The sequence below is a fragment of the Oncorhynchus tshawytscha genome, linkage group LG29 (assembly GCF_018296145.1).
Source record: "Oncorhynchus tshawytscha isolate Ot180627B linkage group LG29, Otsh_v2.0, whole genome shotgun sequence".
NCBI classification, from domain to species: domain Eukaryota; kingdom Metazoa; phylum Chordata; class Actinopteri; order Salmoniformes; family Salmonidae; genus Oncorhynchus; species Oncorhynchus tshawytscha.
The window spans coordinates 11,010,840-11,028,791 of NC_056457.1; the positions used below are offsets into that span (position 1 = coordinate 11,010,840).

At 41.4% G+C, this 17,952-nt stretch overlaps 1 protein-coding gene across 1 annotated transcript; it reads right to left on the reverse strand.

Annotated features, from left to right (window-relative positions):
* Window positions 1-1,997: 1,997 nt before the first annotated feature.
* On the reverse strand, window positions 1,998-17,755 carry LOC112227951 (vacuolar protein sorting-associated protein 41 homolog). Its single transcript, XM_024392993.2, is given in 30 exon segments — window positions 1,998-2,249; window positions 2,356-2,435; window positions 3,134-3,178; window positions 3,261-3,360; window positions 3,463-3,599; window positions 4,467-4,596; window positions 4,778-4,849; window positions 4,992-5,051; window positions 5,053-5,153; window positions 5,255-5,309; window positions 5,403-5,444; window positions 5,753-5,897; window positions 6,033-6,160; window positions 6,299-6,391; window positions 6,890-6,971; window positions 7,124-7,185; window positions 7,487-7,543; window positions 7,745-7,863; window positions 7,997-8,126; window positions 8,254-8,351; window positions 8,470-8,683; window positions 8,908-8,990; window positions 8,993-9,017; window positions 11,992-12,057; window positions 12,192-12,254; window positions 13,661-13,735; window positions 13,831-13,908; window positions 15,383-15,490; window positions 17,190-17,228; window positions 17,553-17,755. Coding segments are annotated over 30 exon segments (2,589 nt in total). The 5' UTR covers window positions 17,574-17,755; the 3' UTR covers window positions 1,998-2,168.
* Between the last annotated feature and the right edge of the window lie 197 nt (window positions 17,756-17,952).

The following is a 17,952-nucleotide window of genomic DNA, read 5'->3' on the forward strand; positions in this document are numbered from 1 at the left end:
TATATATATATATATATATATATATATATGTATATATATACACATATTTATACATATATATATACACAAATACACACATATATATATACATACACACATATATACACATATACATATATATACACATATACATATATATACACATATATATATATATATACATGTAAAAATATACATATACACATAGATATATATATATATACACATATATATACACACATATACATATATATACATATATATATACACAAATACACACATATATACACACATTTATACATATATACACATATACATCTACATATATATACACAAATATATATATATATATATATATATATATACATACATACAAACATACACATATATATACATATACACACACATATATATACATATATATATATATATACATATGCGTATATATATCCACATACATATATACGCATATATATATACACACACATATATATATATATATATATATATACAGACATATACATATATATACACAAATACACATACATATATACATATATATACACATGTATATATATATACACATAAATATATATACACACATATTTATACATATATATATATACACATATACACATACACAAATACACATATATATATATGTACATACACATATATATATATGTACATACATACACACATATATATGTACATACTTACACACATATATATGTACATATATATATATATATATATATATAAATAAAAATATATATAAAACATATACATACATGGGGTGAAATCTATTCAGATTACCTTAACAAATTGACAACTAGAATGCCAAAGGTCTGCAAGGCTGTAATTGCTGCAAATGGAGGATTCTTTGACGAAAGCAAAGTATGAAGGACAATTATTATTTCAATTAAAAATCATTATTTATCAACTTGTCAACGTCTTGACTATATTTCGTATTCATTTTACAACTCATTTCATGTATGTTTTCATGGAAAACAAGGACATTTCTAAGTGACCTCAATCTTTTGTCTGGGACTACCAATATCATTGGCTAATCCCTGGGGCCCCTGTTGGAGTCATGTCCAACTGGTCATCAAGAGGGATCAGCCAATCTTGAAGAAGATAGCCGTCACAGACGCTATAATGGTGGAAGCCCTCAATGGTGCTGCCCATGCTAACACTGCCTTCTGGCTACTACAGGCCTCTATCCTTCTCTATGATCCTGAGGACCTTTAGGCAAATTTGTTGAGCATGAGAAAATACACCTACAAAGTTTCAATTGTCTAAGGGTGACAGATATGAAGGTTTAAGTGAGACTGCTTATAACACCGCCACCTATAGGCCAATCGGTGCCATTCTTTTTGACCAAGTTACTCATGGCCTCTAGTTTCTGTGCCAAATTAGAAAAAAACATGTCAATCTATGCTTGAGTAATTTGACCAATCTTTTTTTATAATTATGCGGTTGAATTGGCTACAATGGGAAGTCATAGTCGCAAACCAGTTGGCTTCACTGTGAACTCCTAAGAAATCAAAAATGTCCTGCGGTCTTAAAGTGACATTCATTAATTAGCAGAAATATGGGATGGGTGACCTCTTGTACCACTCAGTTCGTCTTTGGTATGGTCAGTTGGTTTAGGCTGCTCCTGCCAGCCTCTGTTTCGGTCAGGGGTAGCCAGTCTCTGAATGGAAGGTTGAAGAGGCTGACAGCTTTTATCCAAAGCAACTTACAGTCATGCATGCATACATTTTAACGATTGCCCCAATGGGAATCGAACCCACAACCTGTGGTGTTGCAAGTGCCATGCTTTCCCGACTGAGCCACAAATGTGTTGTCACTGAAGACCAAAAGTAATGTTTTCCTTGTAGGACCAAATATATTCTTGAATGAGCTACAGTTAAAATCATAGATCACTTTTAGCACACATTGAGATTTCAATAGCCTTTTATTTGGAATTTGGATTCCAAAGCAAATTGCAAGAAGTGTATTAAGAGGTCATAGTGCAACATTTATTATTTTATTTTGGTAACAGTTAATATAATGATATATCATGCATTGATTCAGAAGATCACACCGTAGCAAAGGAGAAAGATCAAATCTATCAACCGAGAGACTGCCATTCATCCCAACTGGTGAAAGACGAAGCGATGGCATGATAAGGTGAGCATTTCCTGTCACTTTTTCATCTCCAGTATCCCACTTCCTGGTCCTCTCCGCTTTGCACTGCAGATGTTGCAAAACTGGACTCCAGGAATCTGAAAGTGAAAAGCAAAAGCCATATTAGTCCCTAGTCTGCTGCTCTTATCTGAAAGTCCATATGGAGTGAGAAAGAGAAGGGGAGATGATGGAGTAGATACTTACTGTTCCAGGAGAAGGTAAACACTCCTTGTGGAACATGTGTCTGCAGTGGAAGACAGCCACACTGAAGTTCTGAGCCATATCTACAGCAAAAGGAGCAAATACATTAATGGAAGTATAAGAATATTTTGAAGATTAATACACAAACGCATAGGATGAGAGGACTAAAAACTAGAGTACTAATGGTCAATAGCGAATTGTAAATAGGAGTTGGGTTTCAGTTCAACATTTGTTTGGGATCTGTGGAATGTCACTCCTGAACTCAGAGTGGCATGTGCCACGTTGTCATTGGTCTGTACATTAAGTCGGGGGAAGGATGCTTGATATTTGGCCATTGGCCAAGTTGTACTACAAGGACTTCTGATTGGTCAACCCCAGGCTAGGGTGGGGGATTATAAATGTCATCCTGTTCCTTTGTTCGGTGGGGAAAAGCTGAGGACAGGGGAGACTGACATCTGATCATCTACCTCCCAGCATAACATCTTGATTTGTCCTCTCTGAATAAACCTTTTCTCCCCCTGATTTTCCTTGGAGTTTGTGTTATTGAAGAATAACATAAATTGCAAACAGATGTCTGAGACTAATTCAGCATTAAATAATCTAGCTCCACCCAGCAAGCCTCATCAGATGAGTTTATTAGCTAGAGCCATTACTGAATAGAGGTGTGTTGAATAGCTTAAAATATAATGATGGTAAGAAGCGTCCCAATTATGATACTGTAGTGTAGACACTGTATAACAATATAAAACATAATACTGGATAATGTTAAAGGTAACCCTACCTGATGGTAATATTGACGCGTGACAGGATTCACAGATGCTCTCTTCTGAAAAAGTCAACAATAACAAGGTTTAAGTCAATCTTATGCAGTAAACATTAACACATATTCAAACTGACCATCTACCCACCATCCACTCGGACTCCTCTCATCTGAGTCCTACGCATCTTTTGGAGCAGGGAGAGGGAGTCAGCCACTAAGATTTTCTTACAGCCCTCCCGCAGCAAGATCTGAGATACAGAGAAACAAATAAGAGAAGAGGTAAGGCTGGACTGTTCATCTGTTGTTACGGTGATATTCTAGGTGCAATATGTGATGGCTGAGATTCTGACCTGCAGGTTGTAGTCATGTAGGATCTTGACTAGAGAATCTCGGAGGTTAGGAATCTCCATTCCCTCCTTTATGCGGTGGATGAGCAAGATGGGATCCACATGTGTCCCAATGTTATTAAGGAGACCAGTAATGAAGGCTTGAGAAAGAGGATAAAAAGAGGAACTTAAAATGACAGTGATGGAAACACTATGTTGTAGACCTGCTTATTTAAACAAATCCAAATCAAATTGTATTAGTCACATGCGCCGAATACAACAGGTGTAGACCTTACAGTGAAATGCTTACTTACGAGCCCCTAACCAACAATGCAGTTAAAAAAAAAAGGATAAAAAAATAAAAGTAACAAGTAATTAAAGAGCAGCAGTAAAATAACAATAGCGAGACTATATACAGGGGGGTACCGGTACAGCGTCAATGTGCGGGGGAACTGGTTAGTTAGTTGAGGTAATATGTACATGTAGGTAGAGTTATTAAAGTGACTATGCATAGATTATAACAACAGAGAGTAGCAGTGGTGTAAAAGAGGGGGAGAGACAATGCAAATAGTCTGGGTAGCCATTTGATTAGGTGTTCAGGAGTCTTATGGCTTGGGGGTAGAAGCAGTTTAGAAGCCTCTTGGACCTAGACTTGGCACTCCGGTACTGCTTGCTGTCCGGTAGCAGACAGAACAGTCTATGACTAGGGTGGCTGGAGTCTTTGCCAAATTTTTGGGCATGGTAGAGGTCCTGGGTGGCAGGAAGCTTGACCCAGTGACGTACTGGGCCATTCGCACCATCCTCTGTAGTGCCTTGCGGTCGGAGGCCGAGCAGTTGCCATACCAGGCAGTGATGCAACGGGATGCTCTCGATGGTGCAGCTGTAGAACCTTTTGAGGATCTGAGGACCCATGCCAAATCTTTTCAGTCTCCTGAGGGGGAATAGGTTTTGTTGTGCCCTCTTCACAACTGTCTTGGTGTGCTTGGACCACGTTAGTTTGAAAGTGCTTGTGTGTTCATGTGACTTACGTGGCTTATCAATAGAATAGGAGATGAGATCCTCCCACAGCTCAGCATCATCCTGCTCCTTAGCAAACTCTATGGCCTTGTCCACATCCCCCAGTTCCTCCATGATCATCTGAAGGGCCCGTCTACTTGCCTATGAGAGGCAAGTAACAGTGGGTCAGTTTCCTCAGACCAAATGCAGTCAATTACCTGACTGGCTGGTGGTTTAGTTCAGCTTGCCCCCCGCCCCCCATATCTAGAAGCCTTTGTTACAATTTATAAAGCACTTATGAGCATTTATAAATGGCTTATTCATGAGCGTTACGAACATAAACTGTACGGGGACACTTACTGAGCAGGAAGACAGTCTCCTCCACAAAGTTTCTCTCCTGACAAATCTCCAGAGCCTGAACGATTGTACACGTAAGATGATTCATCATGGTTCTAATATATCTGACATACTTGATAAGATCATATGAATGTCAACTCAAAGAAATGTACTTCATGGACATTTGTATTTGAGCGGGCAGTGAGAAAGTGTCTAAGTACCTTTTCTAGTGGGCAGTGGATGCTGTCCCTGAGGAATGGCAGCAGGTTGGGCCGATCATAACTCAGCATACAGGCCAATTTGTCTCTCATGGTACTGCTGACCCTTGTGGTGGTCCCTCTTGAACAATTTGTGTGTGTAAGTACTGAGAGAAGGGGGGGGGGCTGCATTGTTAAAGTCATAAAATTTTCAAATCAAGATTATCACAGGAAACGAGAAACTTTCAAATCACGAAAATAACTCGACTAGTGAAAAATAATGTGACTCACAATGTGTAGCAGCTCAGGTCTGTCCCGGAGTTCCTCCACTACTCTGTCGGTCTGTAGCACATCGAAGACAGAAACGTGGTTAGCAGTTTTTATATATATATAAAATAATTCTATGAAAGATCAAGGGTAGCAAGGTACACATACCGATATTTTGTCTTCATTATCCAGGAGCATGTCGACAGCTTTCTGACAACACAAATAAACCCATTCTTCAGACAGGGATAAACACAAAGTGACTTATGACCTTTGTTGTCTTCCAATCCAAATGCATTAAGAGGTGTGCGAGGCACGATGACTCAAGGCAAAGGTTTTCCATGACTTTTGCACAGCTTAAAGCACTCCAAAGACAGACTTAAAAAAAAAAAAAGGCAAGATGATATTACTATTCAAGTAAGGACAAGTATACACAACACAGCAATACAGGTGCAAGGTCCTATGATACAGCAAGGAGTTGACTTTATCAAAAGATTATGCATGATGTTCCGGCTACCCACCTCTTTATCAAAGTCCATGAGGAGCACAATCTTGTCTTCTATGGAGGAGAAGAGGTTGTGTTTGTGGATCAGCTGGTAAACATCTTTATGCCTCAGTCTCAAGTAGATCTCCAGGGCTCGGTCATACCGCTGGTCATATGTATACCTGCATGGCCATTACAAAGGCGCAGCTTAGTGGCACTTCAAACGCTCTCAATTAATCAAACGGGAAATGGACATTGCAACAATTGAGAGGTTATGATGTCAATCCAAATAGTGAAACCAGAGGAGAGTCACTCACAGTTCAGCCAGTGTGGTGAGCAGGGTGCTGTTCGTGGGGTCCTTCTTGAGGTGGTCGGCGACTGCCTGAACAATGGTCATGTTATTGTAGAGCTCTCCTGGCCACTCGCGGATCAACGTGGCAAAGCCCTTGGAGAGAGAGAGGTTGCAGAGAGAGGCTGTGTAAATGAGTTCATATTTGCTGCAACTATATTCGGTTCTTCTTGAGTACTTGATATAATACTACAACACGGCAGTAAGAATAACATCAGGAACAGACAGACATACCTCATAGTCCGTCTTTAGAAACTCATTTAAGATCATCTCATATATGGCAGGTCTGAGACGCAGGTCCCCTCTGGGCAAGTATTGGCTGATGGCCTGGAGAGGCCATCAGAGAGACCGGAGGAGAGGCGCGGAGGACAAAAGGAGACGAGAGAGAGTTATACGAGTATATATGGGGAGGAGAAAATGATAAAGAGATACTTACAACAACAGTTAATACTGAGGGCAACACAGAGTATTGTTACTTCTAAAAAGTACTTAGTCTTTAATGCCATAATTTATCACTTTTTAGGGCCGGGATGACACCTGTGTCGCAATATTTCTTCCATGGCAAAAATGAAAACACAAAGCAGACCAAACTCTTTGGTTCTTTAAAACCTGCTGTATGTAAAATATTGTGTGCTCTAGCTTGGAAAATAAATACATGTGACTGGATGACAACATAATGATGTTTGTGTCCAACATTAGGGGTGTTTTCCTAAAGTTAAATCTGCTTTGGGTTTGATTTCCTTGCCATGATACTAGGGAGTATCACGAATACGGGTATCGTCCTGGCCCTATCACTTTGCGATGTCACAAGGTGGACTGACTCACCTTCAACTGCCCAATGGTTTTAAACCTGTACACCTCATTCTCCCAGAGTTCCATGTTTTTCCCCAGCACCTTCTGACACTTCCTGGATTGAAGAGAACAAGAGAGAGAACAAGAGAGAGAGAAGAGAGAGAGAGAGAGAGAGAGAGAGAGAGAGAGAACAATCACTTAATCTACTCCTTGTACTGGTATTTTGCAGAAGAAACACAACTGAAAGTACTAAAAGGCTGGTAGTACCTGGCAGCGGTGTCGTAGTCACCCTTCTCCACCAGGTGATTTATGTAGGCCATCCCAATTTTCTGATTAGAACAGAAGAGAAAGTCCATTAGGGAACAAAACATGAGTAATGGACTGTGTCTTCTGCAACTTCATCAAGTGTTGCATCTTCTGTAGTTTCATCTGGTGTGTATCATGTGATTTCAACCAACTGAGAAGACAAAGGTTACTTTACTAACCTTTGCGTCGTTAATTTGCTAAAGCGGGTGGACTTATGGTGGGATCCGGTAAAATACATATGTGTAGGTAAAATAGGAGCAAGTATAGAGAGTGAATAGCACTATTCAAGGTACGAATAAAACATGACCAATGCCTATACAGTACCTGGACTTCATGGCGTTTAACATTCTTGAAGCTGATCTCAGCAGCCATCAGAGCTTCCTGTATAATGCATTATTACCTGTTATAAGCACGCATATCTTCTAATGTCTTATAAGGTTTATAATATGTATCTCAATGCAACACATTTCCTGAAAATCTGCTCTCAACTGATCACATGAGAAGATACTGTACAACAACGCAAAAATATTGAAATCCTCATACCAAGTCTGCTTGATATCCTTGATCCTTAAAAACACTGACCTCATACTTCTTCTTCTTGTCCAGCAGCCAGTCAATGTGGTCATCCTGGTCTCTCTCTTTGGCCACCACAATGTCTTTAGGGCTGATGATGTAGAAAAGGGATTCTCCCTCAGAATGTTCTGTTGACAACGAGGGTACAGGACAGAGCATGTGATCTATCCTGCAGAGTAGGTTAAAGTAGCTAGAACGTGGAAATGCAGACTGTCTCTCGGAGTAGTGCTTTTGCCGGGGGGAGGTTTCTGACTGACTCACCCAGCCGGTAGTCTCGACACTCGTTCTCCTGGAAGTTGCGGACGGTCAGGGCGTCTGATGAGATCTCCTCAAAGCCATCTGGGAGAGGCTGGATGATGTCCAGACGAGGCCGCGCTCTAAACTCCTCCTCCTTTGATTTGATTTGATTTCCTGATCAAATACACACACACGTAAACATGTCGACCAGATCAACATTTAAATATCATGTCTGTGAGCACTTAAGCCATTCCATCACACAGTATCTAACCAAACAGTACCACGTGGTCAGAGTTTTCCTTCACAAAGTACAGGTTGACCAGCTGGTCTGCTAGAGGCGCCAGGCCACTGATGAAGAACTCGGTTTCAAACGCAGACACTGCAAGAGAGAAGCCCAAACGACTCCACATCACCTCCACATCCTGTTACAAGGAAAGCCCCACAAAACATGACGTTACATTAATACTGTGACTAGCACATGCATGCCCCGCCCTCACCAATTTCCACATAACGGCTAGGAAGGTCTCTCATCTCCGCGTGGTCCCTCTCCTTCACGGCACAGATCTTAACGGAGGAGCCCCAGCCGATGATGAGGGTGGAGTTGTCTTTCCAGCACAGACTGCATGGGTACATATCCGACCGCAGGCTGATGTTATCCCGGAAGACGTTGGTGATTCGTTGTTTGGTGCTGATGTCATAGATTTTCACCCCCTGAAAGAGACCAAGACAAAAAAACAGAGTATATTCAGTCTTTGCATGTCTAATGCACTACGCATTTCATGTTTGTGACAGACATGTCAAGGCATCTAATTGAAAGATGACACGCTGTATGATGCAAAAAAAAGAAGAGAAGATCATTCCAAACAAATACAATAAAAAGTCCACCATGTTTCTTGTAAAGCCCATGTATCTGAAGCTTTGACTGCTGTCCTTACCACATTGTTGGCCCAGGCGATGAGATTGGCCCTCCACTGGACGTTAGTGATGGTGCCCTCCCCTTCGTGCAGAGTAGACGTTTCAGCCAGTTCCTCTCATACAGAAGAAGCTTGGGAGAGCAACATAAAAAAAAAAACATTTCGCATCAGGACCACGTGCCATTAATATCCAACTTACCACCACGGATTCAAGACAGGCACACGCGACCCGTGTCCTTAGAGCAGTGGTTTGAGGTTCTTGTATTTCCACCAACAGAGGGCAGTAGAGCACAGGGACAGGAGGACAGTCTGTTGTGTCAGTGGGTCTCCCAGAGTGGGAGGATTGTATTCAACTTGAGCTTTATCGTAAATATTAAGTAAAACAGACCATTGTCTTTCAACGCCATCTTTACCTGATTCAACTAACTGATCGATGTTTATGTATGACATGATGTGAATAAATAACTGGAAGGGTAAACTAAAGATGGCATGAAAGATTGTGGTGCAAGACTGAGAAAATCAATTCTCGACAACTTCATTATTTCCGTAGGTTTGACGGCCTACGCGGTATTTCTCTGAATCACTGATTCTCGTCAATGGCTTTGAAACATAACGATGGCTGTAGTCCCTCTTTTCAGTCGGCTGTGGCTTCACCTCAGAGAAGGCCATATACATAAAAAGCATCTCTCAGTGTCAGTCATACAGATGGATGTACAATAGCCTTTAGTTATTATGAACGGGGGGGGTTGTGGCGAGAGGGAGACAGCCCCGGCCTTTAATTCAACAGTCTGGAAATGTTAACAGTTCTCTCCACAAAGAGAGGATATGACACTGGAAGAACTGTGGAGACAGAATTGAATTGCCTTTGACAGGATGTGGCTCCATTTGAGGCTTATTGATTTTCCTCACAGGGTGCTTTATGGAGGGTCTTGAGCACACGGAGAGGGAAGAAATCAGTACCAATTGTGAGAAAATGGAAAAATAACACTAACAATGAGCATTTCATAAGCCGAGCAGCTTAAACACTTTTACCTTCTCCAGTGTTGTAGGTATTGTCATGACGTTGGCCTGGGGGGTAGGTTTATGACAGTCATAAATACCTCTTCCCCCCCTTTTCCTCTCTCTACCCTACTGAAGTTACTTTTGCAAAACACTTGGTTAACATAGAGATTCTGGGAACATCAGAAGTTGGGGGGAAATTAACTATATTCTGGTAATCCGACCACTGGAACATATGCGGTGGTACTTAATGAATATGATGTCAGTTCGGTTGTCATCTGAGACATTCTCATCAATGATAAAATGACAAAACCTACAGTGAAAAGTCTACACATCAGAGTTATCGGATTCACGTGGAATTGTTGTTCAATTTAAATGTTTGAATATGAAATTATTTGTGATGGGATGAAATGTGATTTAAGCTTCTAAAATGTGAGATTTGGGTTTTCATAAGATAGGGCTCTGCTCAATCAATGGCCCGCCCCTGTGAAGGGACATGGGCTATAAAACTTTTCAAACATGCCCTCCTCTCCCTTCCTATATAATCCCTTGATGACAATATAACCTCCTGTTCCGAGGATGTAGGACGACGGTCCTATGTCAGAATGGTTCAGATAATAACTACAGAATGAAGCCAACATCAGCGTGAGCTTTGGTTGCGAATGGTATGAACTTTGAACTCTTATTCACTACAGAAGTGATACCACCTAGCCGTTGAGTTAGTAACAGCACATGCAAACGAGTGTTAGGAAGGAACAGACCGAGTATCCGGTCTATCACACAACGACGTTACTACAATGTATATAATTGACCACCAGAGACATTCTTCAAAGGACTCGGTTGGGCAACACGGCCTTCCATCTACCACCAACCTACCGAAGCGCAGCTCAGAGTAAATATTTATTGCATTTTCCTTTTCCAAATGGGCGGTAATTTAGAATGCATAAGATACTGTATTTACGATAGCACAGCTTCGGCCTTTGTTCCTCAGTCTTCACGCTCCTTCACTCAGACCCAGACCCTTTTCTTTTGTGTAACAAGCTGTCATATTTGTTCTGCCCGCTAGGGACGTTTTCCTTTATGACGTCATTTGTAATCAAGTTATGATTTAATTATGTGTATGTGTAATTCTGTGTGATTAGTTAGGTATTTAGTAAATAAATAATTAAACCCAATTTTGTATTGCTGGTTCAACTTGTTAGCCAGGGTTCGTGCAGATAACCAAGAATTTACAACTTTCAGATGAGACTGAATTAAGATGACGATTAATATTGACTGCTATTGATGCAAAATATTACTAGGTCTTTAAGAGTTTATTCGGAAGATAACAGCTCTATAAATATTATTTTGTGGTGCCCGACTCTCTAGTTATTTACATTTACATGATTAGCTCAATCAGGTAATATTGATGACGGAGAAATTATTTTATAGAATAGCAAGTCATATCACTTAATCCAGCATAGCCAAAGACACGACAGTATGTATATAACTTTTTTCTCCAGTGTTGTTGGGGGGATTGTACCGTACTGTACAGATTTTTTTGTCTGTTGTGTCATTTGCACTAAGTGGTGTTGCGGCAGACTGCAGTCTTTGGCAATGGAAAGGGAACATTAGTACCTAACAAAGTGTTTTCTGAATCCGAGACACTTTTATGGGTATGTTAGAGAAGAGACTGCTGTGTCAGCCTACCCGGGACCCTAAGACTATGGGTCCTCCTGATAATGACATCTATTTGGTGTGCTTGTGAAGCACTGCCTTTCAAACACTGTTGAGCGAGCAGCACTTTGTGAAAATGGGCCGCTTGCCCCGGAGTGCACTCCAGACGAGAGACAGGGGAAAGTAGGAGGCTTTCACACCAGTCAACAAAGGCCTGTGTGTGCACAGCCATCAACCAAGCACAGGGGGGGGGGTCAAGTGAATCTGTTTCACCAGAACAATTTTTGAAAAACAAAGGCTAATTTATGCTGAATATTTGTTAACTAAAACATGAATATAGAGTTCTGTCCACATTAGCTAATCCGCAACAGTTTTCAACTACACTCCTGCTAACACTGTTGAGATGGGCTGTATACTGTACCCACATTGAAAAATCCCTTTCAATCTCACCTTGTTGCCTCCAGTGACAAATTGTTTGTAGTTTGAACTGCTGAACCGAGGGTGTAACGCCACCACCTGGAGAATATGGCAATTAGATCCATTTAGAACGCATACAAGTTATGGTGTGGGCTATTATTATACCACCCGGTACATATACTCTCAACTTGTCATAAAAGTATGAAATCAAAAGAATATTGAAATCTGCTTACTTTGACAGGACAGTCAAAGTTCTCATGGAAGCCTTCCCTTGTGTAGAGTCCAAACACTTGAACCTGCAATAAAGACATGATAGAATGACAAGAAAGGATCAGTCAATATAGTACGAAATGAAAAATAATGAAACTAATATATACATAGAAATGTTTTTCCAACTTGTTCCTCCAACCTAGTTACAGGGTTCATTGAATAGACCAGGGCCTTTGGCAAAATACATCTCTGTCCCTAATTAATGTCTGTCTGCAACTGTCTGGGAGCAGTCTGAGTTACAGAGTCACTGTTGTGTATGAAGGGGGAGTTCTGGACAGTAAGACTTTGATTGGATCACTGATAGCCATCTCCCGGGTCACCAATTAGCGGACAGGTTGATTCACTGAACCCTCCAGTGCTTTGATACCAGGTTTTTACCACAGCCGCAGTTAGCGTAGCTACAGCAATATCTAATGCAACAATTATACTGTACCACAGCTCGACTGTCCACGAGTCAAAAAAAGGCAAACATAAACAACATCACGGCCTTTGCACTCTCCATCTTGAATCGCATAGATGATTCTGGATTATCTGAAAGGATTGACATGGATTAACGGCAAACTGAATTGGTCGAGGATGAACAACTGCGGTGGCGGCAATTTTAATTGTCGGCGCCACTTTCGGTGTCGACAAGATCTTGTTTTGCTGCTGGAGTGCGTGTGAGGGGGCGATATCAGAGAGCACATCTGGACTGCAGGATCCATGAAGGATGGTAATAATGATCAGGAGAGGAGAGATAACAACAAGGCAGAGAACACTGACAGGGTATCCATAGAGATCTGATGACTGACAGGCAGATGGATGGGAGAGTCGTTCCCCTCACAACACGAGCACGAACATGTGCTTGTTCAGAATCCCTAGAAATGTGTAGATTTATGAAAGTAAACAGGTATGAGGAAGACACAGCTTCTGGTTTGTAAATCTTCTTTGAGAACTTGGGCACAGATATCTAAATGACTTTTCTCCAGGTAACAGGTTCTATTAAATCCTAAATATGAATGATATGAGTTCATTAAATTGTATAATTGCATGGGGTATGTGGAAAGTGATGTTGAATGTCAGAATGTGTCATGCATACCACCTAATGACGGTCCAGAAATCTAGGATGCATCCCAAATGGCATCCTATTCCCTAAATCAGCGGTAGGCAACCCTTTTCCTGGAGTGCCACAGGATCTTGTTCCAACTAGGCACCACACCTCACCATCTGAGCTAATTGATCAGTTCAGTGTTTGCCTAAATTCAACATACCTGATCTTCCAGATCGGGAAAAATCACAAACACAAAGTGCTTGCGGCACTCCAGGATCAGGGTTGCCTACCCCTGTCTTACATGGTGCACTACTTTTGACCAGAGCCCTGCGGGCTATATAGGAATAGGGTGCCATTTAGGGGCCCTCCTTTATGGCCACCAGTTCTGAGCAGAGCTCTCACCTTGCCGTCCTCAGAGCAGATCCCAACATGCTCTCCGCTCTCATCTAGGCTGATCTGGTTGATCCTCACTGGACTCTGAGGAGAGACCACAACAACATTGACACTAAATGACTGGGAAAGTTCTGAGGCAGAGAGCAAGTGACTCTTTTGGGATTGTGTGGAGTACTTACAATTTCAAACTTCTGAGTCACATTGCCTTGGATGTCCAGAAGGAAAACTTTCCCAAAGTGAGTGCCCAGCGCAAGGAACTGAAATGGAATGAACCTGAGATTAATCTTTAAGACACCTGGGAACAATCCAAGATTTTTGCAAAAATGTTATACTGACGAAAGCTGTGGCAAGAGGATTAAAAATGCACGCTGTCTAGCGTAGCTGAGGGAGGTGGGTAGAGTGGGGTGGAATCAGTTTGCTCTGGGGCAAAAACTGTGAAATTACAGGGGGAAGGAAAACCCTATTTATTAAAGCAGACAGTGTGAAATGGTATTTTTGTCTCTCAAATTAAAAGGGTTAAACATAATAAATACACTGTACATCTGGCTTCTCCTCGTGTCGCCAACAACCCAACCAACGCTTCTCCTGCCCACCGTAAAGCTATTATTTTCTACAGAGCAGAAACTGGTTCCCCATGTTTCCTGCTTCTGCCACGTATGAGAGTATGTGTGTGAGAGTGTGTTTGAGTATGTGTGTGAGAGTGTGTTTGAGTATGTGTGTGAGAGTGTGTTTGAGTATGTGTGTGAGAGAGAGAGAGTGTGTAGGTCCACTGGGACAAGAAATTATAAAAACTGGGTACCTTTTTGGCATTAGATTAAGTGTGCGCATTTCCACCCAGGCCCAGCTTCAGACCCTCCCCCTAATCCCTCCCCCCCCTCCCCAGGCCTGCGTGTACGGTGAGCCCACCATGCTTCAGTGCAGTCTGTAATGAAATGCTTATATTTACAGGCACAGCTGAGCATGTCAAACAGAGCCCCTGCAATCTCCCCAAATAAAATAACCAAAAATAAATAAATAAAGGGGTCAACCTTGCGAGGCGGAGTGACTTTTAAAAGGATTTATCAGAACGGAATTGTTCAAATTAAATCCCGATTCAGGCACTTAAAATATGAGGCAACATCAGGCAAACCGGAGTGTTGGTGGTTTTGAAGGTGCTGGGGGTTGTCTGGGTCGGGGGTCTGTGTGACAGTGCAGGTACTGTAGCCGGCAAGAGGTACACAAGCACAAAAACACTGGTAAGAAAGAGAGTCAGATCAAATCTGGCATTTCAGCACAGCAATGTCTCGTCTCTCACTCTGACACACTTGCTTTTTTTTGTAGGATGAAAGAGGGAGAAAAGGGGGAAGAAAATCCTCAAAGTAAAAATAAATAAATGAAAATCAATAGTGGCTAATAAAACATCAGGTGAGCAGACAGAACCAGGTATGACTCGTCCTCTGTCCAGGCGTGCATGAGTGCACTCGGTGCCATGACGATTAGCCATCCAGCTCAGAGTGGCCCACTGAAAAATATCAACATTCAAAAAGAGAAGAGGGGAGCAAAAAGATGGATGAAATGGAACAAGGGAAAATGACAATGGCTGGTGGCTGCTAATGTGTGGTGGCCTGCCTCTCCATACTTTACAGAGAGAATGCCAATCAATGTTGAATATATATCAAACGTGCACAAACAATTACATTTGACATCTATTTTAGTTTAGCCTGAAGAGCCCTGGTTGGTTAGGATCTGTACCTTATCATGGACAGTCATACAGCTGGCAGCATCCTTTTGGAGAATTTCAGTCACCCCATTGGCCAATCGTTCATACTTCAGCTTAGGCTCCTCCACACTGTCCTCCTCCTAGTTTAAATAGGGATTTAGTTGAAACAATCCAACATGATTCATCTATAATATACAGACTATTACACTGGCACAGATTCATGCATTTACCTTGCTGACAGGGAATGGGAATTTTGTATGGAGTTTATAGAATTCCCATTCCCTATCAGCAAGGTAGGGAATTCAATACATCTCATTCAAAATTCCCATTCCTTATCAGCAAGGTAAATGATTCTAGATATACACAGTCACACAAACTCTCCACCTGTAACCAGATCATCCAACCTCTCTACTGCCTGCTTCACACACTGTCCCAGGAACTGAAATGGATTACAGCCCTCCCTAGAATCCAGAGAATATGCACTGCTGCCATATTCTCCTGTGTACATTTGCGGTCACAGCCTGAATATTCCCCATAATCCAGTTTATAACCAATGCTGCATAGACTGTGGCCGCCTATATGGTGCATCAACACAAAACAAAGACTGCTTTTATGAGCACTATGAGAGAAAGTGAGGGCTGGCAATGTGTGGAGAGAATGTCATTTCCAAGAACCACCCTTTCCCACTCCACACCGCCATGTCTATTTCCTGTTTATTCCCATTGTGAAATTTCTAATGCATGGGCATTTGTCACGGTTTACCGAGCCATAACACAGAACAACAACAAACTCGTGCCCCATACAGAGACGACATGCACTGTTTTGCAGACTTTTGTTAGTGTGGTAAGTTTCCTTTTTTAAATTTATTTTTTAGGCTGATGAGGCTCTACCACATCAACACATTTTTCAATTAATAAATATTCAGTAGGGCATGCTAAATTAGGAGTCTGACAGAAAATGTATATTTCAACTACCCACGAGGGGAGAAAATTGAGTGAACGGAGCATGGGCCAAGAGACTGGTGGGAGCATGTTACTTGGTTCCTATCTAGTAATCTCTGGCAAAGCCTTAAACACATCGGCTGCCCTCTCACTGCCTTCATCAAGTGTTGTCTGCTGACAACCCAGCGACAGAGACAGGCGAATAGCAAACGGGCAAGCTACAACACAATAACTAAATAAACAGGGCCTTGTAACAATTCAAAGGGGACATACAATCATGCAGTCCCAGGTGCTTTTTTGTTGTTGTTGCCTGTCAGTGTTTGTGTGTTAAAGTAGTAGAGTGGATTCTGTTTGTGGACCGGTGATAGGGGGGCAGCAGACTTTTCATTTACTGGTTGAGATTCACCCCCCCCCCATTCTGAATTGTTTTTATTTTGGGGAGTAGGGATGGAATTGTTCAATGTACTGGCTATTCCTGACATTTCATTCTCTGTATCATTTAGAGACAGGCTGCTCCTCACCCTAGCAGTCTGGCATGCTATATTTGATTTAGCGCTTCACAGACACCAAATTAAAGGAGCTGGATGATATAAAACATATCCAAAAAAATCTAAATGTTTGTTGCAACAGTGTATTTCACAACTGCATGCATCTCTGACATGGTCAGACATTGTATATTCTGCTGTTGATCCAGACTTTTTTTTTCACAACATGAAAACATCCAGAAAATTGCATGAGAACATTTTTCTAAATCTGCCGTTTTTTTCCCTGTAAAATAAGAGGTTGTTGTATTATGTTTACAGGTGGGGATAGCATCAATGCAGGCAGCATAGAAGTTTGCTACAGTTACTTCAGCCTAAATTAATTAAATGTCTTGTTGTTTGCACACAACACTTACGTCAGACTCATCTGTGGATTCTTCACTTGGTTTCCTGCCCTAAATTACACGTGTTTATTAATGGACAGGGGCAAGCCTTTACAATCTGCTAGAGCAAACTCATGACATACATAATAGAGCAATAGTACAAGAGTAGCTAGCTAGGAAAATACTGTTAAGTGTTATGTTGTCTTTGTTTACATTGTTTAGCCATGTCCAGGCATTCTCGATTACAATGCATGATTGCACACGAGGTCGCAAATGCAATTAAACCATTTACATTTTTTAATTATTTCCTGGAAAACCGATACATGAAGATAAAGTCGATTGTCGAAATGACTGCAAAACATTGGTGTAATGTCTGACAGACAAGATGAGGCTTACCTTCTCCTCTACTTCTGCCATGATGATTGGAAGAGAAAGAAAAACAGCGTTCTATTTGCAACTGTCCATTAGTCAATTTAGATATTGAGCTAATGTTGCTCAAAAGAAAACTGAACGAATTCACCAAATACCAGTATATTCACAAAGCAGCCCCTTGTTGACAAACGTAACTGTGCCAGTCAAAAGAAAAAACCACATGACAGAAACGTGTGGCATTATGGGTCTCAGAGTTTTTTGTTGCCAAATGGACTGCACCTCCTCCAGTCTTTACTAGCCCAGTAGTTCTCAAACCTCGGCTCAGTGATCCCCAGCCATTCCATGTATTTAACCATTCCAGAGCTAGCACATTTGATCCATCTTGTCAACTAATTATCAAGCCCTTGACTACTTGAATCAGGTG